Source organism: Pipistrellus kuhlii, unplaced genomic scaffold, assembly GCF_014108245.1.
Source record: "Pipistrellus kuhlii isolate mPipKuh1 unplaced genomic scaffold, mPipKuh1.p scaffold_m20_p_4, whole genome shotgun sequence".
NCBI classification, from domain to species: Eukaryota; Metazoa; Chordata; class Mammalia; order Chiroptera; family Vespertilionidae; genus Pipistrellus; species Pipistrellus kuhlii.
Genome location: NW_023425540.1, coordinates 73,056,004 through 73,082,835, shown reverse-complemented (window position 1 = coordinate 73,082,835; position 26,832 = coordinate 73,056,004). Strand labels below are relative to the sequence as shown.

The 26,832-nt window shown below is 37.8% G+C and overlaps 1 protein-coding gene across 3 annotated transcripts in view; it reads left to right on the top strand.

Moving 5' to 3' along the window:
- The window catches only part of BAZ1B (bromodomain adjacent to zinc finger domain 1B), a 69,426-nt gene that overhangs the window by 11,740 nt on the left and 30,854 nt on the right, over positions 1-26,832 (top strand). Inside the window, exons 3-7 of one of the 3 annotated variants that reach the window (XM_036408916.2) lie at positions 162-306; positions 5,213-5,414; positions 8,449-8,570; positions 11,991-12,188; positions 22,342-24,040. In XM_036408916.2, coding sequence (XP_036264809.1) covers positions 162-306; positions 5,213-5,414; positions 8,449-8,570; positions 11,991-12,188; positions 22,342-24,040 — 2,366 coding nt within the window. The remainder of the gene's footprint in view (positions 1-161; positions 307-5,212; positions 5,415-8,448; positions 8,571-11,990; positions 12,189-22,341; positions 24,041-26,832) is intronic. The other 2 variants (XM_036408917.2, XM_045571179.1) reach the window with 2 other exon arrangements.

The window sequence follows — 26,832 nt, the reverse complement described above, 5'->3', positions numbered from 1 at the left end:
ATATTTATAAGTTATTTTTCCTGTGTACTTCATGGTTTTTAATCTTTGTATTCCCCAGTGCCTTGCATATATTTTCTAAAGAAATGTTTGAATTGACATGAATTAAAGCTGTGGAAAGGCTTTACTGTATTTTCTTGGTAATTAATAACATATTTGTTTAGTTTGAAGGAAGAGTTTCCTGCCTGGTATGAGAAACTTGTTCTGGAAATGGTTCACCATAACACAGCCTCCTTAGAGAAGTTAGTAGATACTGCTTGGTTGGAGATCATGACCAAATATGCTGTGGGAGAAGAGTGTGACTTTGAGGTAAGTGCCTATATTCTTTAAAAAATGAGGTTTGACTCTAACCATATATCAGGATTTGAGCATAGAGTACAGAATGCATATCTGTGTGTATAAAATTGTGTTATATGAAGTCTCTACTTAGTATTAAATATTAAGACCAAATTTTAGAATACTGGGCTAGTCATTTTACATGTCTTACAGATTCTGCACAGAAATGTTGAGGTAGTAAACAGGCTCAGATAATTAAACAGTTTTTTTTTACATTGTTGTATCAATTATGAGTGATTTCAACTGTATATAATGAAATATCTAACAATGGCTAGTACTTCTCAAACTTTAGCTTAAATAAAATCACTTATTCTTAAACTATTTAAAAATATTGAAGAGGCCCTAGCTGGTTTGGCTCAGTGGATAGAGTGTTGGCCTGCAGACTGAAAGGTCCCTGGTTCCATTCCCAAGGGCACATGCCCAGGTTTCGGGCTCAATTCCCAGTAAAGGGGCTTGCAGGAGGCAGCTGATCAATAATTCATCATTATCTCTCCCTCTCCTTTCCTCTCTGAAATAAATAAAAATATATTAAAATATATATACATACATACATACATATATATGGAAGGAATGTTTCCAAACTCATTTTATGAAGCCAGCATTACCTTGATACTAAAACCAGATAAAGACATTACAAATAGCCAAAGCCGGTTTGGCTCAGTGGTAGAGCGTCAGCTTGGGGACTGAAAGGTCCCGGGTTCGATTCCGGTCAAGGGCATGTACATTGGTTGCGGGCATATCCCCAGTAGGGGGTGTGCAAGAGGCAGCTGATTGATGTTTCTCTCTCATTGATGTTTCTAACTCTATCCCTCTCTCTTCTCTGTAAAAAAAATCAATAATATATATATATTTTTAAAAATGGAAAGACAGCCTGTTGAATGGGAGAAGATACTCGCAAATGATACATCTGTAAGGGATTAATATTCAAACTATAAAAGGAACTTATACAACTTAACACCAAAAAAACAAGCAATCCAATTTAAGAAATAGGCAGAAGACTTTAACAGACATTTCTGTTACAGGACATACAGCCCTAGCCAGTTTGGTTCAGTGGATAGAGTGTCGCATCTGCAGACTGATGGGTCTCAGGTTAGATTCCTGTTAAGGACATGTACTAGGTTGCAGGCTCCTCCCTGGCCCAGGCCCTGCTCAGGGCTCATGCAGGAGGCAACCAATCAATGTGTTTCTCTCACATTTATTTATTTATTTATTTTTTAAATATTTTATTGATTTTTTTACAGAGAGGAAGGGAGAGAGCTAGAAACGTCGATGAGAGAGAAACATCGACCAGCTGCCTCCACACCCCCCACCGGGGATGTGCCCACAACCAATGCACATGCCCCTGACCGGAATCGAACCTGGGACCCTTCAGTCCGCAGACCGACGCTCCACCACTGAGCCAAACCGGCTTCAGCTCTCTCACATTTATATTTCTATCTGCCTTTCCCTCTTTCTTCCACTCTCTCTCAAAATCAATGGAAAAATATTATTTGATGAAGCTTAAAAGTAAATAAATAAATAATAAAAATAAAATATGTTTTAAAACACACAAAAGAACATACAGATGGCCAACAGACTTTAAAGTATGCTTAACATCACTAATCATCAGTGAAATACAAGTTAAAACAAGATACTGCCTCACACATGTTAGAATGGCTGTCATCAATAAATCACAAGTGCTGGCAAGGATGTGGAGAAAAGGGAATCCTCATATACTATTGGTGGGATTGGAAATCAGTGCAGCTACTATGGAAAACAGTATGGAGATTCCTCAAAAATTAAAAATAGAGTTGCCATATGATCCAGCAATTCTACTTTTGGGTGTTTATCTTAAAACAAAACACTAAATATATATATACCCCTATGTTTGATGTGGGATTACTAGTAATAGCCAAAAGCAACCTAGAGTAGATGAATGGATAAAGATGATCTAATGGAATAATATTATATACCATGGAATAATGTTATTTAGCAACAAAAAAGAATGAAATCTTGCCATTTGAGACAATATAGATAGACCTAGAGGGTATTATCCTAAATCAAATAAATCAGAGAAAAACGTCACTTATATGTGGAATCTAAAGAAACAAAGGAATGAACAACCGAAATAGACCCATGAATTCAGAGAACAAGCTGATAGTTGCTAATGAGGTTGGAATTAAGAAAAAGGAGAGTGCAAAACAAATGAGTTCTTTAGAAAAGTAATAAGATGTATACTGTTTTTCTAATTTGAATAAGAGTTTTGTTCCCAAGTTTGATATGATCATTATAGGTTGACAAGGAATCTCAGACATACACATATACACATAGATATGGACATACTTAACTAATAGCTATGAGCCCACCAAATGAAAACAAGAGGCAGAGAGAAAAAATAGACACACACAGACTTGAGGATAGATAAGAGATAAATGAGAGACATGTACACAGATACAAGGATGCTTTCCTTACACAGCTATCATCCTGTTCAATCTGCCTTTCTTGGGAAATAATAGCTGGCTCAGCTGAACAGGAAGCAGCTGAATAATTGATCTTGAAAGATTTTTTGAACAGAAGGCTTTAATATATGACCATTACTATAGGCAAGGAGATAATAAAGCCTCATGTCAGATGCCAACTTGGGGGTCCAGTTAATCATTGGCTTTAGAAAAAGGACAAAATCTGCCGAAACCGGTTTGGCTCAGTGGTAGAGCGTCGGCCTGCGGACTGAAAGGTCCCAGGTTAGATTCCAGTCAAGGGCATGTACCTGAGTTGTGGGCACATCCCCAGTAGGGGGTGTGCGAGAGGCAGCTGGTCGATGTTTCTCATTGACGTTTCTAGCTCTCTATATCTCTCCCTCTTTGTAAAAAAATCAATAAAATATATTTTTTTTTAAAAAGGGACAAAATCTTATTAACCTGGTCTATCAATCCTCTATGCTTCCCCATTTAAAAAAACAAACAAAACTAAAGGGCTTAAGAATATACATACTTGAGTCCTATCCCCTTAAATGTGGTTCAAAAAGTTTTGGATAAGTTTTAAAATTTTGCAGTTTTACCAACTCCACTTATATGTGATGATGCTAAGACTCTGGAAACAATGATTTTCATTGATGTTTCTATTTCTCTCCCTCTCACTTTCTCTCTGAAATCAATAAAAAGAAATATTCTAGAAGTAATAAGTGGCAGGATACAAGATAAATATACAAACACCAATTTGTATTTATATTTATGTATGTGTTAGCAAAAACAATTTGAAATTTAATAAAGCAATATTTCAATATCATCAAAAACTATGAAGTACTATAGGAGTAAACCTGACAAAAGATACGTATGACCTATATCTAAAAATTATAAAACATTGCTGAGAGAAATTAAAGAAAACCTTAAATGATGGAGAGATGTATCTTGATCAGTTCTTCCCAAGTTGATAATGTAGATGCAACACAATTGCAATAAAATCCCAGCAGTTTTTTGTGGGAATTGCAAAGCTGATTGTAAAATTAACTTCAAAATGTGAAACAAAACAAACAAACAAAAAAAAACCCCAGCTAACTAAAACAACTTTGCAGAAGCACAACAAAGTTAAGCTAATATTGACTGATTTTGAGCCTTCAAATTTTAAATTATTGATATAGTGTGAAGTTGATATAAGGATAGCAAATAGATGTGGAACAGTATAGCATCCAGAAATAGACACACACACAGACATTTGATTTTTAAAAATGTGTATTTTATTGATTTTTCTAAAGAGAGGAAGGATGAGGAATAGAGAGTTAGAAACATCAATGTGAGAACATCAATCAGCTGCCTCTTGCACACTCCCCACAGGGGATGTGCCCGCAACCAAGGTGCATGCCCTTGACCGGAATCAAACCTGGGACCTTTCAGTCCGCAGGCCGACACTCTATCCACGGAGCCAAACCAGTTTTGGCGATAATTTTATTTTTTAAGATGTCATATTTTACTGGGTGAAAAAGGTGAAGGGCTTAAGTACAAAATGACAGTTACAGAATGATGGATGTAAAGGACAGCAAAGGGAATATAGTCAATAATAAAAACTATGGTGTCAGGTGGGTATAGGACTTATTATCTTGGAATCACTTTGTTAATTATGTAAATGTCTAATCACAGTGCTGTATATACCTGCAATTAATATGATATTGAATGTTAACTTTAATTGAAAAATAAAGAAACACGTAAGTATTGTAGAAAAAGAATGAAGAAATGAAGTCGGGGCGAAATATGCCATTAAAAAATATATGTTTTTATTGATTTCAGAGAGGAAAGGAGAGGGAAAGAGAGAGAGAAACATCAATGATGAGAGAGAACCATTGATCAGCTGTCTCCAGCATGCCCCCCACTGGGGATCAAACCTGCAACCGGGCATGTTTTTGTTTTTGTTTTTAATATATTTTATTGATTTTTTACAGAGAGGAAGAGAGAGGGATAGAGAGTTAGAAACATTGAGAGAGAAAATCATCAGTCAGCTGCCTCTGCACACCCCCTACTGGGGATGTGCCTGCAACCAAGGTACATGCCTTTGACCAGAATCAAACCCGGGACCTTTCAGTCCGCAGGCCAACGCTCTATCCACTGAGCCAAACTGGTTTCGGCTCAGGCATGTTCTTGACCGGGATTGACCCCTGGACTCTTCAGTCTACAGGCTGATTCACTATCCACTGAGCCAAAACAGCTAGAATGTAATATGTCATTTTTTAACAGAAGTTTGAGAAGTAAAATTGGAAAAAAATCACTGTGCTTGGTTGGTACTTTAGAGGTTTAGTGAATTTTTATTAGGCGTGGGATGGAATGTTTATTAGCTATTATATTCTAAACATTATCTTTAAGTTTTCTAGTTTTTATTTATTATCTCATTCTCATTCCTGTCTCTTTTATAGGTTGGGAAAGAAAAAATGCTCAAGGTAAGGATTGTGAAGATTCATCCTTTGGAGAAAGTGGAGGAAGAAGCCACTGAAAAGAAACCTGATGGTGCTTGTGATTCTCCCTCAAGTGACAAAGAGAATTCTAGCCAAATTGCTCAGGAGCACCAGAAGAAGGAGACAGTTGTAAAAGAGGATGAAGGAAGGAGAGAGAATATTAGTATGTATGATGCTAGCTTTCCTTTGTGATTCTTATTATACACAAATCTTTTTTTTTTAAATATATTTTATTGATTTTTTACAGAGAGGAAGGTAGAGGAATAGAGAGCTAGAAATGTCGATGAGAGAGAAACATCGACCAGCTGCCTCTTGCACACCCCCTACTGGGGATGTGCCCGCAACCAATGTACATGCCCTTGACCGGAATCGAACTCAACTAGTCCGCAGACCAACACTCTACCACTGAGCCAAACCGGTTTCGGCATTATACACAAATCTTTTTTGAGTTCTCTAACAAGTAATTTGTGATTTGTAAATGAGTTCTGTAGGTAGATATGCCTTTCTTTTGTGCTAACAACTAAAATATAAAGAGCCTTGGCTGGTGTGCTCAGTGTTTAGAGCATTGCCCCGTGCACCAATAGTTCTTGGGTTCCATTCTAGTCAAGGACATGACCTGGGTTGCAGGTTCAATCCCTGGCTATAGTCAGGGTGTGTGCAGTAACTGGTCTATTGTCTGTCTCTCTTTCTCTTTCCCCTTCTTACCCTGCCTCTGTCCCTCTCTCCCTAGCTCCCTTTCACTCTCTTAAAAAAAAAAAAAAATCAATGGAAAAAATATCCATGGGTGAGGATTAACCAAAAAGAAAAAAAAAATCCACATAAAGAATTAAGTCTTCCTTGGAAAGGCATTTCCTCTTAAAAATATATGTGCACACACCTAGCTATTCAAGATGGCAAAGGATACGTACCGTATTTTCCGGCGTATAAGATGACTTTTGAAACGAAAAAAAGTCAACCGAAAATCGTGGGCAAAAGACCAAAATTGCACAAAAATTACCTGCAGATTTTGACAGCAAAGTAAGTCTTTTCTTTGAAGTGGGGGTAATCTTATACAGCGAATATAGGCCTAAACCTATGTTTTAACTGTAAAATTAGGGGGTCATCTTATACACCGAAAATACGGTATGTCTGTGTGTGGAGTAGTGGGTTTAGAATAAAAGGGGCAAATTCTAATCTCCATTTCTCCTCGGGCAAGCCAGTTTTGGTAATTTTAAGTTACTTCCTTTTATCTAAATCCTGTAACGTAAGTCCCTCCCACATGGGAGCTGCCAAAAATTTTAAACATTATGATGTCTAAAAGTAATTTTTTGGGACTTGGCAATTTTAACAGTACTGTTTGAAAAAGTGAAGAATTGAGATTTTGCCCATTGGGAAAATTATTTAGCCTCTGAAACCTTCATTTGAAAAAAAAAAAAGTGTAAATAAAAGAATTTGACTGGAAGAGATTACTTCGGTCTTAAAATATGAGATTTGTGTATATTGATCCCCCTCCCCATGACTGTTAGAGGATCAAATAATCTTAACCTTTTATTTAAGTGTTACCTACACAGTTTGAATTAGAATGTCATATTAGATTGCTATGCTCTCTGTTTTCCATTCTATTTTATCTTTCCAGATATTTTGGATATGTGCAGATGTGTTTTAGAGGGACTTCCTTATCTAGCCCAGGGATAATTAAAATTTCCCCAAGGATACTTTTGTAGCTGGTTCACCCCAGTTGTTGATACTTCAGTTTTGTTTTCCACTCTGGATTATGAATGCTAATGTTTTTCAGGTTCTCTCTTCTTTTTTGGTACTGAACTTTTCTAATATGTTCATTACTTAATATTCCTGTGACTTAATGTTAATAATTTTTTTGGTTCGGCGTTGCCTGATAATATGTCTTCTAACACTTCTTCTGGAAACAGATCCTTGAACTACTAACAATATGTTAACAATTGTTAATTTTATGACTTTGGCATCATGTACAAGGGAACTTCTAGTTTTAGGCTTTGTTTTTTTTATGAGTATTATATGCCTTAATTTAGTTTTTAATTATTGTAATATATATAATACTATTGCTAGTATGTGGAAAGGGTGGTGGACAGGCTGAAGAATTAATGTTATGATGTCTACTGAGTTTTCAGGGGGAAAATTGATTAACTTTCCAGAGAAATGATAGGCAAATTCCAGTATACTAAATTTTTTCTCACTAGGTGACCTTTTGTTCTACTTTATGGGGGAAAATGTATTAGACAAAAACTTTCAGCTTATTCTTAACCTCCCTGTTTTAAATTTCTATATTCTTCCATAGAGTTAACTTTTATTATTCTACTCTACAGTGTTTTTTAACCCTCTCTCTAATGTGTTGGGTTTTTTTTTCAAAAATGAAGCCCCATTTTCTAAAAACAACATATCCTCCCTTGATTCTGTTGTTTCATTTCTGTTTTATTCATTCAAACTAAGATTATGAGATGGTGTCTCCACTTATTGTGGTATTATAATTTAACTTCTGCTTCTTTACTACTCCTCACATTGTTGCTAATAAGATTTTAGGTAACTCCCTACGTACTTGTTAATTCCACTGATTTCATCTATGTTTTGCTTTTCTGTAACATTTAACACTGTTGGTCACAGTCATGCCTTTAACTTAGTTGATACCACAGTTTCCCTTAACAATGCCCCTAACCCTAATCCTTATCTGTCCTTTTTGCCATCTTTAGAAAATATGCATCTGCTTTCTTAGACCAAAAATTCTTTGTTTCCCAAGAGCTCACAAGATAAATTCCAATTTCTTTAAATAGTATACAGGTTCTTTATAGTTTGCCCTCCTTACTTCTTTAGTCTGATTTTTTACTGTAGTCCCAATTACAATATATTTACCCAAACTTCATTATTTGGAGTCTCTGAACAAGTCATGTTCTTTCTAGGCCCTTTCTGCCTATCTTCCTAAGTTTAACATTGCTGCTCTCTCATATTATTTTTGTGTACCCACCTCTTTAATAGTATTTACCACATTGTATTATAATTATTGTTGACTCTGCCCATAGACTTTAGCTAGTTCAGGTAGGGATTTTATGAATCATCTTGGTGCCCTATCATTCAGTGCCTGATACAGAGTAGGTGTTCAATAAGAGATTTATGAATGAATGAATGAATGAATGAATGAATGAATGAATAGAATTAAAAGAATTCCTATTTTCTAATGATTTGAATAGATGACAGAGCACGTAGATCTCCACGAAAACTCCCTACTTCATTAAAGAAAGGAGAAAGGAAATGGGTTCCTCCAAAATTTCTGCCTCACAAATATGATGTGAAACTACAAAATGAAGATAAGGTTAGTTGGTACTTTATATTAACCCTATAACATATAATAGATGCTGTTTAAGAAAATATCATAGGGCTGGCTTTCTTAGAGAAAATGTGCTAAAGAAAAATGTAAATGAATGTGTTTCTGCAACAAATTCTGAGTGGTTTTCTAGTTCTTTAGTCTTAGTTATTACTCATATTATTGTTGAGTGTAAATTGTTTTGTTCACATGTAGTAAATACTGTTCATAGGAAGCTGGAAAATAAAAATAAGAAAAAAGACATCTTGAATCACAGATGATGATAATTGAATATAGTTGTTAGCTTTTAAGTGACTTTTGAAAGTAGGAATATTTGCCCTGACTGTATGATTCAGAGTTTGAGTGTCAACCCTTGAACCAGGGGGTCAGAGTTTGATTTCTGGTCAGGGCATATGCCCAGGTGGCAGGCCTGATACCCAGAAGCAGCCAATTGATGATTCTCTCTTGACATTGATGTTCCTATCTCCCTCTATGAAAAAAAAAAAATATATATATATAAAAAGAATTAAAAGTAGGAATAATTTATACATACTATTTTGTAGCTTTTTTCATTTTTCTCTCTGGTAACTAATCTGTAATATTATAACATTCTTTGAAAACAGTATTTTCAAGTTGTGGTGTATATGATAGTCACTAAGAGAGTTTATGAAAAAAGTAGTAGCTCTTTCCAAAAGCAGCCAGATCACTTGACCCAGAAACCCCACAGAATCATGCAAATCAGGAAGTTCAAATTTTTAAGTTCACTTTAAGAACATGTGAAACTGCCCAGGCCATTGAGGGTATGCATATTTGAAAAATCACCAAGTATCTGAAGGATATCAATTTACAGAAGTAATATGTGCCATTCCATTGTTAAAATGGTGAATGGGTGAATGTGTCCAGTCCAAACAGTGAGGCTGGACACAGGGTCTGTGGCCCAAAAAGTGCCGAATTTTCGCTGCACATGTTTAAAAATGCAGAGAATAATGCTGAACTTTAGGGTTTAGGTGTAGATTCTCTGGGCATGGACACATCCAGGTGAACAAAACTCCCAAGAGGTGGTGCAGAATTTACAGAACTCTTTTGTGGATTAACATGTTAAGCGCCATGTCAGTCACCGGTGACTGAAATGGGAAGGAAGACAAAACAGGCTTGGCGTTTAACTTGTTTAACTATATATGAGCTCTCCCTGCCACATTGAGATGATCCTCACTGTGAAAGAGCAGATGGTTCCTAAACCAGAAGAGGAATTGGCAAGAAGAAAAGGAAACCCTGGAAAAAACTTAATGGCCCAAGAGTATTCAGTATAAAATCTTCTATATACATAAAAGCCAAGCTACCAGAACCATGGACTGACTGGTTGCTATGACAACCAGTTGCTATGACGTATGCATTGTAGCAGCCAACCTCCCTTAGGCGCCCCCTGTTCCCATCCTCCCCATTGTGGGCAGGGCCAGTCAGCCAAATGCCCATGGCCCCTTTCCTGGGCCAGTCCTGCACCAGATCAGCCCCCCACCCATGCATGAATTTGTGCTCTAGTCCTCTAGTAAGTAATAAAAGTAAAACAGGAGGAAAAAAAAAGTGGATACTTTTGCTCTACTGCCAGACATTTTATTTTGAAATATATGTTATTGATTTTTTACAGAGAAGGAAGGGAGAGGGATAGAGAGTTAGAAACATTGATGAGAAAGAAACATCAATCAGCTGCCTCCTGCACACACTCTACTGGGGATGTGCCCAAAACAAAGGTACATGCTCTTGACCAGAATCAAATCTGGGACCCTTCAGTCCACAGGCTAATACCAAACCAGTTAGGGCTACTGCCAGACATTTTAAAAGTATGTTTGTATTGATTTTTAGAGAGAGGAAGGGACACAGAACCATTGATAGTGTTGTGAGAGAGAAACATTGACCAAACACACCCGTACACACCCCAACCAGAGATCAAACCTGCAACCTCAGCATGTGCCCTGACCAGGAATCAAATTAGCATCCTTTTAGTGTAGGGGTGTCGAACTCAATCAGAGAAGGGGCCAAAATCAAAAATCCAGCCTAAATCGCGGGCCGAATGGTTTACTGAACAGTCATAAACTGTTATTGTGATGGAAACGCAGCGGAGTGCAGTGATGACAGCGCGGTGCGGGCCACATTGCAAGGCCTGGCGGGACGGATTTGGCCCGCGGGCCTTGTGTTTGACACATGTGTTTTAGTGCATGGAATGATGCTCAGCCAACTGAGCCACACTGGCCAGTGCTAGCATATGCATTTTAATAGCTCCCTAGATTAGCGGTTGTCAACCTTTTGGTCCTCTCGGACCATCAGTGGTCTGTAGACCACCGTTTGGTGACCACTTCCGTAGATGATTCTGATAAGTTTGCCTTGATTGAGAAAAGTATTCTCCCACATGGCTGCAGGGTGTTCTTTATGGATGTATTTTAATCTTAAAAATGAATCCTTTATGGAAGATATTTATTTTATTATTTTTTAATATATTTTACTGATTTTTAACAGAGAGAAAGGAAGAGAGATAGAGAGCTAGAAACCTCGATGAGAGAAACATCGGCCAGCTGCCTCTTGCACACCCCCTACCGGGAATGTTCAGCAACCAATGTACATGCCCTTGACCGGAATCGAACCTGGGACCTTTCAGTCCGCAGACCGATGCTCTACCACTGAGCCAAACCGGCTTCGGCTATGGAAGATATTTAGGCAGTTCTCCCACCCTTTTTTCTGCTTTTATAAGCAGTTGATGACTGGTTCATTTATTTTCAAATTTTTTAATATGAGAATTTGTTGATTCACTGAGTACCGTATTTTTCGGACCATAAGACGCACTTTTTTCCCCCCAGAAGTGGGGGGGAAAAGTCCCTGCGTCTTATGGTCCAAATATAGCCTACACATATACTTTAAAAAAAAAGTTTTTTTACTTGCCCAGCTCTGTGTGGTCTTTGTGTGCTTGCCCTGCTCTAAAATGGTTCTAAATGCTGCTGTTTACTTTACAGGGTTGATTACATGTGTTTATGACTGTGATGTTGGGTTTTAATGCACATAAAATATTTTAGGACACTATTTGTTTCAGAATCTTTTTTTCTTCATTTCCCTTCTCTAAAAACTGGTGCGTCTTATGGTCCGAAAAATACGGGTGTGTGTGTGTGTGTGTGTGTGTGTGTGTGTGTGTATATACATATATATATATATATATATATATATATATATATATATATATATATAGGACTTTGATACATATGGACAGATTGTCTGGGGATTAATTAACATTCTGTCTCTGACAATTATTCTTTTTCTTCCTGGTTTTATAGCTTTATTTTATGGATGGAATTATGATTTTTTTGGAGAGAACATAAATCTTTGTTCTCATTGCTTAATTGTTCTTTCATTATAGTGATGTGTTGTTTATATTTGTTAACCTAGATCATCAGTAATGTGCCAGCAGACAGCTTGATTCGTACAGAACGCCCACCAAATAAGGAGATACTTCGATACTTTATACGGCATAATGCCTTACGGGCTGGCACTGGTGAAAATGCACCTTGGGTGGTAGAAGATGAATTGGTGAAGAAATATTCCCTCCCTAGCAAGTTCAGTGACTTTTTACTTGATCCATACAAGGTAAGGTCACTTAATTTTTGGACAGCAGGATAAAACACTATTAAATGAGTTTGTTTTCCCAGATGAGTCCAATAGCAGATTTTGAGCTTGAACATCAGATTAGGAATTCAGAAATTTTCAGATATCTATTTCATATAGGTTGTGATCTAAGGGGTTGGTGGGGAGAGGTAACATTGAGTATTTCCCCTACTTCAATTTATTTTTTACTTAACTAAGAAGCAAATTACATACATGTACTTTTTAACCTCAGACCCTTCTTGTAATGAGGTATGGTGTAAACACAAAGTTTGCAAATTTAATCCTAAAAATGAAAACTAATTTTATACATCAGAAAAGATAATCAAATATACTGGTAGCCTTGAAAAAGGACTTGTAATGAGTATTACTTTGTATGTCAGGTGAGTAGAAAATTTAGGATTTTCCTCTTGAGAATATGGTTTTTTCATTTCAATTGATCTTCAGAACATTATTATGAAGTTGTATAGTATGTAAAAATATCTTAATCTTATTTTCCAAATGGGGAAACAGAGGCTAGTCTAATTAGAAGGAATATAAAGTGAATAACAAAAGCCAACACATTGTCCTTCAATTTCTGGTTATCTTTTCCATCCTAAAGTTTCTCCAATGCTATTATAATGTAGTTTGTGAGGTTTTTTTATGTAGGTTATGATAGTATTTATGCTTCTTGTGTTGGTAAATTTACTTATTTATTTGCATACTGATGTTTTCATCTTCGACTCTGGGCCAGAAGGGGAAGGAGAGCCCCTTGTCCTTTAAAATAAAGTCTGAGTTCCAGGATTTTTCTCCCCCACCTTATTTATTTATTAATTTTTTGGTAAGAGAACATTTACTGGGTAAATTACAGATGTAGAAATAGTAGTTCCTGGAAGAAATGGGCTTAGAAAACAAGTTACGGAGGTAAAGGAAGGGCCGTTGGAATTTGGGAGTGAGGAAGCTAATGATAACAAGCCAGGAATCTAGGGCAGAAAGAGGTTGGGAGAGGGAAGGGAAAAGAAGGAAAAGGCATGGGCACACTTTCAGGAGGGAGAGCACCCCCTTCCTTTTTAAAAAATGTATCTTTTTATTGATTTCAGAGAGGAAGGGAGAGGGAGATAGAAAGAAACATCAATAATGAGAGAGAATCATTGATTGGCTGCCTCTGCACAATCCCCACTGGGGATCAAGTCTGCAAACCTGACCATGTGCCCTGGTCAATGGTCAACCACTGAGGCTTCTTCGTTTGTTTGATGGTTTGTTTTTAATGTACTTTTTATTGTTGATAGTATTACAGCTATCTCCCATTTCCCCCTTTCCTCCCCTCTCTCATTCCCCTCTTAACCCTATCCCCCACACCCACACATACACCAAAGTCTTCACTACCCTATTGCTCATGTCCATGGCTATGCATATAAGTGTATATGTTTTTTGGTTTATTTCATCTTGTTCCTCCAACCCCACATCAAGATATGTCGGTCTGTTTCATGTCCTCCTTGTTTTTTTTTTCTTTTAAATTTTATTTTTTTATTAAATTATTATCTGTGTACATATTTTACCAGTGCCCCCCCTCCCATACATCCTCCTTGTTTTTAAAAAAATATATTTTATTAATTTTTTTGTACAGAGAGGAAGAGAGAGAGAGAGAGCTAGAAATATTGATCATTGCCTCCTACTGGGGATGTGCCTGTAACCAAGGTACATGCCCTTGACCGGAATCAAACCTGGGACCCTTGAGTCCGCAGGCTGGCACTCTATCCACTGAGCAAAACCGGTTAAGAGTATGTGAATAAAATGAAAGGACTGAGTATTTATGGGTAAAATGGTCTTTGGAGTTTACTAAATGAAAAAGTTAGATGCGGGGAGGAATAGTAAGATATGTACACAGATAATAACTTAATTTTTAAAAAAAGTTAGATCCACTCTCTAAAAATGTATTTTTTTAAATATATTTTTTATTATTGATGCCTCCCTTGTTTTTAATTGTGAAAAACTAAGGATATCTCTAGTCATGTAACTAAATTATTGCAATTATCTTAGGTTGATTTTGTTGACAAAAGTATATTGAGAAATAAATAAATAAATTTATTTATTTATTTACATTTATTTATTTAAACATTGATAGAAACCTCTAACCGTAGTTGAGCATTTAGCATGTTTTCTTATTCTAGACCAGCATAATTAAGTATTATCTTCCATTATGCTCTTTAAATTTTTTTTTTTTTTTTAATCGATCCTGGGACCCTTCAGTCTGCGGGCAGACACTCTATCCACTGATCCAAACCGGTCCCGGCTATTTTATTGATTTTTTACAGAGAGGAAGGGAGAAGGATAGAGAGCCAGAAACATCAACGAGAGAGAAATATTGATCAGATGCCTCCTGCACACCCCCTACTGGGGATGTGCCTGTAACCAAGATACATGCCCTTGACATGGAATCGAACCTGGGACCTTTCAGTCCGCAGACTGATGCTCTATCCCACATGTGTCAAACACAAGGCCCGAGGGCCAAATCCGTCCCGCCAGGCCTTGCAATGTGGCCCGCACCGCACTGTCATCAATGCACTCCGCTGTGTTTCCATCACAATGACAGTTTATGACTGTTCAGTAAACCATTCGGCCCACGATTTAGGCTGGATTTTAGATTTTGGCCCCTTCTCTGATTGAGTTCGACACCCCTACTCTATCCACTGAGCCAAACCGGTTTCGGCTGACCATATTTGTTATTTTCTCTTAATACATACATACATACATACATACACACAAAAATTTTTCTTTTCTGAGATATTTGTGAGTAGGTTATAAAATAGGATTATTATTTTTTGTTTATCCTCTCCTGAGGATTATTATTTTTTGTTAATTCTTACCTGAGGATATTTTTTCCATTGCTTTTTAGAGAGAGTAAAAGAGAGGGAGGTAGGGTAGGGGAAGGAGGGAGAGATACACACAGGGACATCAATGTGAGAGATATACCTTAACTGGTTGGCTCTTGTACGTGCCCTGGAGGGACAGGAATTGAACCCAAGATCCTTCAGTGCATGAGCTGATGCTCTAACCACTGACCCACACTGGCCAGGGTGACAGGATGCCCTTTTAAAAAAGACTTGAATATGTGTTTCCTAAAAACAAGGGTGACTTCTAATATAACTCTAGTATAATTATCAAATCAATAAATTAACTTGATCTACAGTTTTTACTCAAAATTTGCCATTTATCCTATTATTGTCCTTTTAAGCCTCCCCTCCACCCTTCAGTTTAATTTTGGTTTCAGTAGGATCCATTTACATGTTACTTATTATGTCTTTTTAATCTCTAATCCAGAACAATCCCTTAACTTTTCTTTGTCTTTTAACAACCTAATTATTATGCTCTTCAATATGGATTTATTTTCTCATGAGTAGATTTAGTCCATGAATTTTTGGTAGGAATGCCACAAAAATAATGTTGTATTCTTCTCAGTGAGTTGTATGAGAAGGCACATGTTGTAATCTTGTCACATTACTAGTGATATTAATTATGTATTTTAAAAGATGTTTCTTATCTCTCCTAATAACTAATGTTTCAAGTAAGTGTTCATAGCCCTAAGATTTTTCTTTAAATTTTAGCTCTTAAAGTTTGTTTATGAAGTGGAGGCTAGAGCAGAAGTATTTAAAATAAATTATATTATTTTTCAAAGCACTTAAAATATTTTATAGTAACACATTTCACAGATTTGCTGATAAAGGCATTTAGAGATTGAGATAAGCCCATTATATGAATGTTATCTTGAAATTCCTAATAATGGTTCCTAAGGTGAATGAGAAGAATGAAATAAGGATCAGAATATACAGTGCCAACATTTTCTAATTTATGATTTTTGCTCTTTACTAGTATGTTAAATTTAGCATCTGAATGAACTTCTCTAAATAAAGGTCTTTATTTTTATCTTATTAGATTTTCTTATTTGTGGTAGTGGTTTGTTTGTGATGACAGGGAACAAGTATGGAATTGTATACACTATTTTTCTTAACAGCCTCTCATGTTTTGAGACAAATATTTTTTCTTATTTAGCAATTAGGAAGAGTCTTTGCCCCAAACTGTAGTAATACAATCCAGACATCTAGTTACTTTTCTCCCTTCCTATACACTGCTCTAGTAGATTACTTTTGCTGAATGGGGGTTAGGGGAGACCCTTAGCACATAAGTGGTTTTATACTTTTTCAGATTCCCCTGTGTCCAGCCATGCCGGCTCCCATTTGGCTGTGACTGCCCACCCAGCATGCCCTGTGCTGAGATGATCCAGTTACTGAAGGACTACTCACTCGGGGAGCTGGCCTGTTGGGAGGGGGTTGGGTGAGTTAATTTCTTTCCTTTTTTTTTAAATCCTCACCCAAGAATAAGTTTTTATGGTTTTTAGAAAGGGGGTTGGGGGGAGAAACATTGATGTGAGAGAAAAACATCAGTTGGTTGCCTCCAGCACCAGCCCTGACCAAACTGGTCACCTTTTGATTTAAGGGACAACGCTCCAAACCAATGAGCCACCGGGCCAGGGCTTCTTTCACTTTTAAGAGAAAAAAATTAAGTCGTGTATATTGGCAAAACCACATCTTATACATAAAAATGGGTAGCTGGACCCTTACATGGTTAAGCTACCCCAGCCTTTTCTTGCATTATTTCTGCATTAACACAATGCTTCTTAGTAGAAGAAATTTAAAGAAACTTAGGCTAAATTTGACTTTTAAATTAAAAAAAATTTTTTTGACTTTTAAATAGAAAGAAATACAACCAATAAATTTGGAAGAGAGATCTAATTATAAAAGGTCCTCTTAAAAATATCTTACTTAAAATAGTAAAAATGATACATAGACTCATTAGTCTTCTTTTTAGTGATAAATTTCATTTTAGAATGACTTTAAATAAAAGCTGTCATTCTGATCATAAGAAAAAGTGGCAATCTATTTTGTTTGTACTCTGAAGATTTTCCAAGGCTTGCTGAAGAGGATGGTTAACTCTTGGGACTATATGTTTGTCTTTAATTTCTGACAGGGTTGTGTTTAGTCTGACTCTGACATCAATTTCCACTGTTGTGCCATGGCACACTGCAAGAGGTGCTGTAAGGGTTTTTAAAACATGCAACATGCAATACCTGACTGTTTAATCAGGGGCACTGACCTCTTTTCCCTTAGATTGCCAAAAAAATGACAGCAGTCAACACAACTGCTGTGAGTAACATGAAAGTACTGATATTTATGGGTAAATAAAAATTATGCCAATTTTTCTTTGGTCAGATTAGCAAAAAAATATACTATTTGGTGTGCTGCAGAATATATTTTTTGTTTACTCCTAACCATGCCATGAGATGTAAAAGGTTGAAAATCACTGCTCTATGATTTGTAGAATAGTCTTGAAATATGGTTCTCTTTGGAGTATTGTTGTTAACACTGTCCATGAGGAAAATGCAATCTTACATTATTTATTCTTTTTATTATTATTATTTATAAATCGTTTCAGATTATTACAATTGTTCCTTTTTTCCCCCCCAAAGCTTCCCTCTACCCGATTCCCACCCCACCTTCTGCCCTTCCCCCCCTTCCCCCACTGTCCTCATCCATAGGTGTACGATTTTTGTCCAGTTTCTTCCTGACTTTTGTATTCTTCCTGAACCCCACCCCCCTGAGAATTGTCAGTCCACTTCCTTTCTATGCCCCTGATTGATTATTCTTTTTTAATGTTTTGAAATTTATTTCTGGGAAAGAAGAACTGGGAAATTCTATTTCTGTGAAAAGTATCCCCTGAAGCACTGATAGTGTTTCTTTTTATGTTAACTATGAAACCATTTTATCATTTTATACTGAGGCTAATAATTGAAACCAATTTTTAAAAATATATATATTGATTTTTTTACAGAGAGGAAGAGAGAGGGATAGAGAGTTAGAAACATCAATGAGAGAGAATCATCAATCAGCTGCCTCTTGCACACCCCTACTGGGGATGTGCGCTCAACCAAGGTACATGCCCTTGACCGGAATCGAACCTGGGATCTTTTAGTTCGCAGGCTGGTACTCTATCCACTGAGCCAACCGGTTTCGGCTGAAACCAACTTTTTAGTCAGGCAACTAAAACAGCCAGCTAGAGGAACAGTAACCTACAATTGCCTGTAATTCTTAAAAGGCAGTTTGGCCTTTAAAGTTAAAGAACTTGGCCAGAAGAAGTATAAGGCCATTTATTTATTGCAGACTGTATTTATGTCTCTTTGGTTATGAGCTTGTTTCTCTGATTATATTCTTGTTTACTTCTTTTTGGCATTATAGTATACCTTATTAAATTTTACTCTGCCTGCTTATTTACTCCTAACGAGCATAGGTGATTCTCTGGGATTTATTTCACCATAGCCATTTTCCTATAGCTTTTTTAAAGGGGTCATAATTTAATATTCAATAGTCTTTAGGTGTTTCCTTGCCTGTAATCTGATTTCACACTAACCTATCTTACTGACTGCCTCTAGACTGCTTTCCTGCTATGTATGTATGTATTTACTTATTTAGATCTGTTGTTCCATTCATCTTTGCATTCACTGGTTGTTTCTGACTGAGGATCATATCCACAACCTTGGCATATTTGGACAATGTTCTAATCAACTGAGCTATCCAGCCAAGGCCAGACTGTTTCTTTTATTAAATATATTTTTACTAGAGGCCTGGTGCATGGATTTGTGCACTAGGGGTGGGAGGTGTCCCTCAGCCCAGCCTGTGCCCTCTTGTAGTCTGGGACCTTTCAGGGGATGTCCACCTGCTGGCTTAGGCAGTTAGACATCCCTCTCACAGTCCGGGACCCCTTGCTCCTCATTGCCAGCCTGCATCGGAGGTGGGAGAGACTCCTGCCATCACTGCTTCACTTGCCAGCCTTGAGCACATTCACCACCAGGGGGAAACTTCTGCGTTATCTGCCCCCGGTGGTCAGTGCTCATCGTAGCGACCGGTTGTTCCTCCATTCAGTTGATTTGCATATTAGGGTTTTATTATATAGGAAAGGATTGATTTCAGAGATGAAGGGAGAGGGAGAGACAGAAACATCAATGATGAGAGAAAATCATTGTTCAGCTGCCTCCTGCACACCCTCTACTGGGATCTAGCCCGCAACCCAGGCATGTGCCCTTCACCAGAATCGGACCTAGGACCTTTCAATCCACAGGCTGACACACTATGCACTGAGCCAAACAGGCTAGGGCCAGACTGTTTCTTTACATGTAGCTCTTATCAAATTAGGCCCTTCCACTAAAAAACTTGAAGTGTTTTAGAATTTAAGTATTCTAGGTGTTATCTAGTCTTTTTTTTTTTTTTTTAATATATTTTATTGATTTTTCACAGAGAGGAAGGGAGAGAGATAGCTAGAAACGTCAATGAGAGAAACATCGACCAACTGCCTCCTGCATACCCCCCACTGGGGATGTGCCCGCAACCATCGTACATGCCCCTGACCGGAATCGAACCTGGGACCTTCCAGTCCAAAGACCGACGCTCTACCACTGAGCCAAACCGGTTTCGGCTGTTTTCTAGTCTTTCTTCTGATCACTTGAAACAGTACTTGTGAAATTGGCTGTACCTTTTCATTGCTGGTTATTTCATTTAACTTATGTTTTAGCTGCTAGGTTTTTTCCTTTATAATTATATTCTTTAAAACATAGAACTCAAGTGTTCTGTTTTTAAGTATACAGAAACAATGGTTATGACAAGTTGATTAGTTCTAACCTATTAACAAATTCTGTATGGAAAGGGATAAGATAGAGGTTTGAAAACACAGGAAAAGATGTATATCTAGAAATATGGGAAAGTGAATGGACTAAGGGGGAGGCATTCAGGACCCATATGAAGTATCACATGTCATTGTATCTTTTATTCTAGTAGTCATGTTTCTTTTTTTAAATTTTATTTATTGATTTGAGAGAGAGAGAGATTTGTTGTTTCACCTATTCATACATTCATTGGTTGGTTCTTGTATGTGCCTGACTGGAGATTGAACTGAAACCTTGGCTTATTGGGATGATACTCTAATTAACTGAGCTACCCAGCCAGGGCTGTTTTAGTCATGTTTTAACTGAACATGTGCAGGTCAAGAGTGATTAGATATAATAGAGCAAGCAAGACAAAAGAATTTAATCTGGGTTAGGAGGGTAGGGAAGTGTGAACCCGGTGAAAATGATAAGATTAACAGATTTGAGGGCTTGGTGGGATTGAAGGATTACAGAGTTGGGGCACTAGAGGAAGTGAACTAGAAAGATGTGAGAGGAAGAACAAAAAGAATGAAATGAAATTGAGAATTTAGAGGGCTTATAGTTACTAATATATTCAAGGAAATGAGTTCTTAAGGTATGGAGAAAGGTCAGAAGGGAGTTTTAAGACTTATGCTGTCAGGGTCATGAGAACACTGTCTTTGTTATTGTTAGTATTCTCATTGATACTTAAAAAATAAAAAATTCCTGATCTCAAGTTATGTTTTCCATTGGTTTTAGAGAGGGAAAACTGGGGAAATGGAGAGAGAGAAATATTGATGTAAGAAAGCCACATTGATTGGTTGTTCCCGCATGCACCCCAATTAGGGCCAGGGAATAAACGTGCAACCTATACATGCTCTTGACCCGGAATAGAATCCATGACTTTTTGGTGTGTAGGCCAACGCTCTACCACTGAGCAACACTGGCCAGAGCCTCACTGATACCTTTAATAAGAAAATGGGCTTTTGTATTTTAGACAAAAATACTTACTGGTAAACTTTAAATGTAAACTTTTAAGAGCGTAGAATATTCCCAGTTGGAACAAATGCTTAAATGATAACCAGTCCTGTCTCAAAAGCAATACTTTAGCCCTAGCTGATTTGGTTCAGTGGATAAAGCATTGGCCTGTGGACTGAAGAGTCCCACATTCGATTGCAATTAAGAGCACATGCCCAGGTTTCAGGCTGATCTCCAGTAGTCAGCATGCAGGAGGCAGCCAATGGATGATTCTGTCTTGTTGTTGATATTTCTATCTCTCTCCTTCTCCCTCCTCTCTGAAATCAATAATAATAATAAAAAGAGCAATACTTTTACATTTTCTCACATGTTCTCCTTATCTATATCAGATACTCTTTGTTAATCCTTTGTTAATAACCCAAGGATATCTTTTTTTTTAATACATTTTTAAAAATTGATTTCAGAAAGGAAGGGAGAGGGGGAGAGAGATAGTAACATCAATGATGAGAGAGAATCATTGATTGGTGCCTCCTGCACGTCCCCTGCTGGGGATTAAGCCTGCAACCCTGGACATGTGCCTTTGACCGGAATCAAACACAGGACCCTTTGGTCTGCAGGCTGACGCTCTATCCACTGAGCCAAACCAGCTAGGACCCAAGGATATTTTTCCGTTGATTTTTAGAGAGAGTGGAAGGGAGGGGGAGAGACCCAGAGAGAGAAAAACACCAATGTGAGAGAAACACTTTGATTGATGCCTCCCACTCGTGCCCAACTAGGATTGGGTATTGAGCTTGCAACTGAGGTGTGCCTTGGGCTGGAATTGAATCTGGGACCTTTCAGTCTGCAGGCTGATGCTTTATATACTGAGCCAAACTGGCTAGGGCTAGATCAGGTATTCTTTTTTTTTATTTTATTTTTTTATGTATATATCAATGATGAGAGATAATCATTGATCTGCTGCCTCCTGCATGCCCCCTACTGGGGATGAGCCCGCAACTTGAGCATATGCCCTTGATATGCTAGAATCGAACCTGGGACCCTTCAGTCTACAGGCTGACACTATCCACTGAGCCAGAATGGTTAGGGCCAAATCAGGTTATTCTTAACCTGGGATTAATGGATGGACTTGGAAATTGTTTGCATAATTTTTATATGTCTTTTCTGGGGAAGTGGTCCACAGTTCATTCAAGTATTTAAGAACTGCTAATCTGTATATAAACAGAAAGCTAGTTGCATAGCAAAAATGTCTAATATTAGAGTATAGCTTTTTAAGCCTATGTATCAAGAGAATTTTGTATTGATATGGCTAAAACATTTGTTTTTTCAGGAACATAAAGAGAAATAAATTTGTAGTTTTTCTGAATAGCGGAAAAGAGGGCCTTTCAGATACTTAAATATTGCTTCTTTAAATTAGTTTTTAAAATTAATTTTGCTTCTCTTCTTAAATTCTAGTATATGACTCTGAACCCTTCTACTAAGAGGAAGAATACTGGATCCCCAGACAGGAAGCCCTCAAAGAAATCCAAGACAGATAACTCTTCCTTGAGTTCACCACTAAATCCTAAGTTATGGTGTCATGTACACTTGAAGAAATCCTTGAATGGCTCACCACTCAAGGTGAAGAACTCAAAGAATTCCAAATCTCCAGAAGAACATCTGGAAGAAGTGATGAAGATGATGTCAACCAACAAATTACATGCTAACTTTCACATTCCTAAGAAAGGCCCATCTGCCAAGAAACCAGGGAAGCATAATGACAAACCTTTGAAAACAAAGGGCAGAAGCAAAGGCATCCTGAATGGACAGAAATCCACAGGAAATTCCAGATCTCCGAAAAAGGGCCTGAAGACTCCTAAAACCAAAATGAAGCAGATGACTTTGTTGGATATGGCCAAAGGCACTCAGAAGATGACACGAGCCCCCCGGAATTCTGGGGGTACACCCAGGTCCTCTAGTAAACCTCATAAGCATCTGCCTCCCGCTGCCCTGCACCTTATTGCCTACTACAAAGAAAACAAAGACAGGGAGGACAAGAAGACGGCCCTGTCTTGTGTTATCTCTAAAACAGCTCGTCTTCTTTCTAATGAAGATAGAGCACGTCTCCCAGAAGAATTGCGGAATATTGTTCAAAAACGCTTTGAGCTTCTAGAGCACAAAAAAAGGTGGGCCTCTATGTCTGAAGAGCAACGCAAAGACTATTTGAAAAAGAAACGAGAGGAGTTGAGAGAAAAGTTGAAGGAGAAAGCCAAAGAGCGTAGAGAGAAAGAAATGCTTGAGAAACTAGAAAAACAGAAACGATACGAGGACCAAGAATTACCTGGCAAACATCTTCCAGCATTTAGATTGGTGGATACCCCTGAAGGGCTGCCCAACACACTCTTTGGAGATGTGGCCATGGTGGTGGAATTTTTGAGCTGTTATTCTGGACTCCTCTTACCAGATGCTCAGTATCCTATTACTGCTGTGTCCCTTATGGAAGCCTTGAGTGCAGAAAAAGGTGGCTTTTTATACCTGAATAGAGTCTTGGTCATCCTTTTACAGACTTTATTACAAGATGAAATAGCAGAAGACTATGGTGAGCTGGGAATGAAGCTTTCAGAAATCCCCCTGACTCTGCATTCTGTTTCAGAGCTGGTGCGGCTCTGCTTGCGCAAGTCTGATGTTCAGGAAGAAAGTGAGGGCTCAGACACAGATGACAATAAAGATTCAGCACCATTTGAGGACAATGAAGTACAAGATGAGTTCTTAGAGAAGCTGGAAACCTCTGAATTTTTTGAGCTAACATCAGAAGAGAAGCTACAGATCTTGGCAGCACTCTGCCACCGGATTCTCATGACATATTCAGTGCAAGACCACATGGAAACAAGACAGCAGATGTCTGCAGAGTTGTGGAAGGAACGGCTTGCTGTATTAAAGGAAGAAAATGATAAGAAAAGAGCTGAGAAACAGAAACGGAAAGAAATGGAAGCCAGAAATAAAGAAAATGGAAAAGAGGAGAATGGGTTAGGCAAAATCGATAGGAAAAAAGTTGTGAAGTTTGAGCCCCAGGTAGATACAGAAGCTGTTGACATTATTAGTACTGTGAAGAGCAGACGGCTGCTGGCCATTCAGGCCAAAAAGGAGCGGGAAATCCAGGAGAGAGAAATGAAAGGTAAAATCTTATGATGAGAGAAAAGAGGAAGCCCTTTTAGTACAGGGGTGGGGAACATCTAGCCAGCAGGCCCTGTAAGGCCCAAAAATCTGTCCTGGCCCTGCCAAGGCATTAAGGGTGAGTTCATGAAATGCTTGACCAAATATAACAGGCTAATTATTAAGTTGATAATTTTGTGTGGCCTACAGATGATGTTATAAATATCCAAATGGCCCTTGGCAGAAAAGTGGTTCCCTACCCCTGCTTTAGAAGATAGTAAAAGTAAGGAAATTACTGAGGTAATGGTATATAAAATCTCTATTTGTCGTAACTATTTAGTTATTTTTGTATATAATAACTCAGGCCCTACTATGTTTATAATATTCCAACAGAAGTGTTCAGAATGGCCTTCTGTAGTTAATGATAATTTGACATAGATAATATGATATTGACATCTTTTCTGAGTTTTCTAGTTTAGACCAAATTCACAAATAGGTACAGTGGAAATAACATATGACTAGAGAATTGCTGATATGGGTTCAAACTCTACCACTGACTTAGCTATATTCTTTGGTCAATTTATCTATTCCTCAGTTTCCTTGTATGATTGTAAAGATTGTTGTAACAGTTGAATAATAAGGTACTTGAAGCCCTCTGCACAGTTGCCCTTAAGATATAAGAACATAAAAATTTGGGGTTTTGATAGCACCATTAAATCTGAACTTTTAAAAATATATATATTTTTATTGATTTCAGAGTGGAAGGTAGAGAGAAATAGAAACATCCATGATGAGAGAGAATCATGGATCGGCTACTTCCTACAGGTCCTACACAGGATCAAACCCACAACCTGGGCATGTGCCCTTGACTGGAATCAAACCTGACGCTCTATCCACTGAGCCAGACCAGTTAGGGCTGAACTTTTTTTTTTTTTTTTTAATTGATTTCAGAGAGGAAGTGGGGGGGTGGGGAGAGAGAGAAAAACATCAGTTGGCTGCCTCTCCTGCATGCCCCCCACTGGGGATCAAGCCTGCAACCTGGGCATGTGCCCTTGACCAGAATCGAACCCGGGACTTTTCAGTCCTCAGGCCGAATCTCTGTCCACTGAGCCAAACCAGCCAGGGCTAAATCCGAACTTTTTTTTATTTTAAAGCATTTTATTTTATATTTTAAAAATATATTTTGATTGTTTACAGAGAGGAAGGGAGATGGATAGAGAGTTAGGAACTACAATGAGAGAGAAACATCGATCAGCTGCTTCCTGCACACCCCCTACTGGGGATGTACCTATAACCAAGGTACATGCCCTTGACCGGAATTGAACCTAGGACTCTTGAGTCCACAGGCCTATGCTCTATCCACTGAGTTAAATCAATTAGGGCTAAATCTGAACTTTTAAATAAATAGCTTTATTAGCAAACTAGAGGCCAGATGCAGGAAATTCGTGCAAGAGTACCCCTTCTCCCCCCTTGCTGCCAACACTGGCTCCCAATGGCACCTGAGACCCAGACTTCCCTCTGGCTGCCAGCAGGCATCTGGCACCCGGGACCTGGGCTTCCCTTATAGCCCTGGCTTCGTCTGGAAGGTGGTCCTGAAGGATGTCCAGTCTAATTAGCATATTATGCTTTTATTATTATAGTTAATTCATATATCATTCAGTTCTTCCATTGATATTATACGATTCAGTATTTTTTTAAAAATATTTTATTGATTTTTACAGAGAGGAAGAGAGAGGGATAAAGAGTTAGAAACATTGATGAGAGAGAATCATCGATCAGCTGCCTCTTGCACACCCCTACTAGGGATGTGCCCGCAACCAAGGTACTTGCCCTTGACCGGAATCGAACCTGGGACCTTTGAGTCCGCAGGCTGATGCTCTATTCACAGAGCCAAACCGGTGTTGGCCAGTATTTTTAAATATTTTCAGACATGCAACTTTCACAGTTTTAGAACATTTTCATTACTGCAAAAAGAAACTTTATACCCTTTAGTTACCATCACCTTACCTCCCTATCCTCCGTAGACCCAAGCAACCACCAGTCTACCACAGTTTCTTTAGATTTGCCTATTCTGACATAACATATAAATGGGTTCACATAAGATGTGATCTTTATGATTGGCTTCTTTCACTTAGTATATATAATGTTTTCAAAGTTCATCCATGGTGTAGCATGTTTCAGTAGTACTTCATTTTTATTTATCTTTATTATTATTTTTAATCCTCACCTGAGGATATTTTTACATTGATTTTTAGAGAATGGAAAAGAGAGGTAAAGACAGAGAAATACTGATATACGTGAAACACTCATTGATTGCTCCCTATATGCCCTTGACTGGCATTGAACCTGGGACCCTTTGGTTCACAGTCAGATACTGTCTGCCGAGTCAAACCCGCTAAGGCAGTACTTTGTTCCTTTTAACCTGTTAACCGGGACCCCCGTTCCCTTTTTAATTACTCAACCTGTTAATGGGCGCGTACTCTTTCACTAGTACGTGTCAGTACGTCACACCCGGAGGACGTAATTTCATATTATTTTTTTTATTTATACTTAATTAAAATAAATGATATATATATTTTTTCATTTATTTATATATAAAGCACAAAGGAAAATACAAAGTTACAAAAAAATAGAAAAGAATACCAACAAAAAATGAAAACATCAAATTAAAAAATTATAAATTTTACAAACAATTATAATTTTTTAATTATAAAGATTACAAAAAATATATACCATCTCTCTCAGGGCGCAACATATATTTCCAGGATGTATTAATACGTCCTACCTGTTCCCGATATTGTTTACGTTTGATGT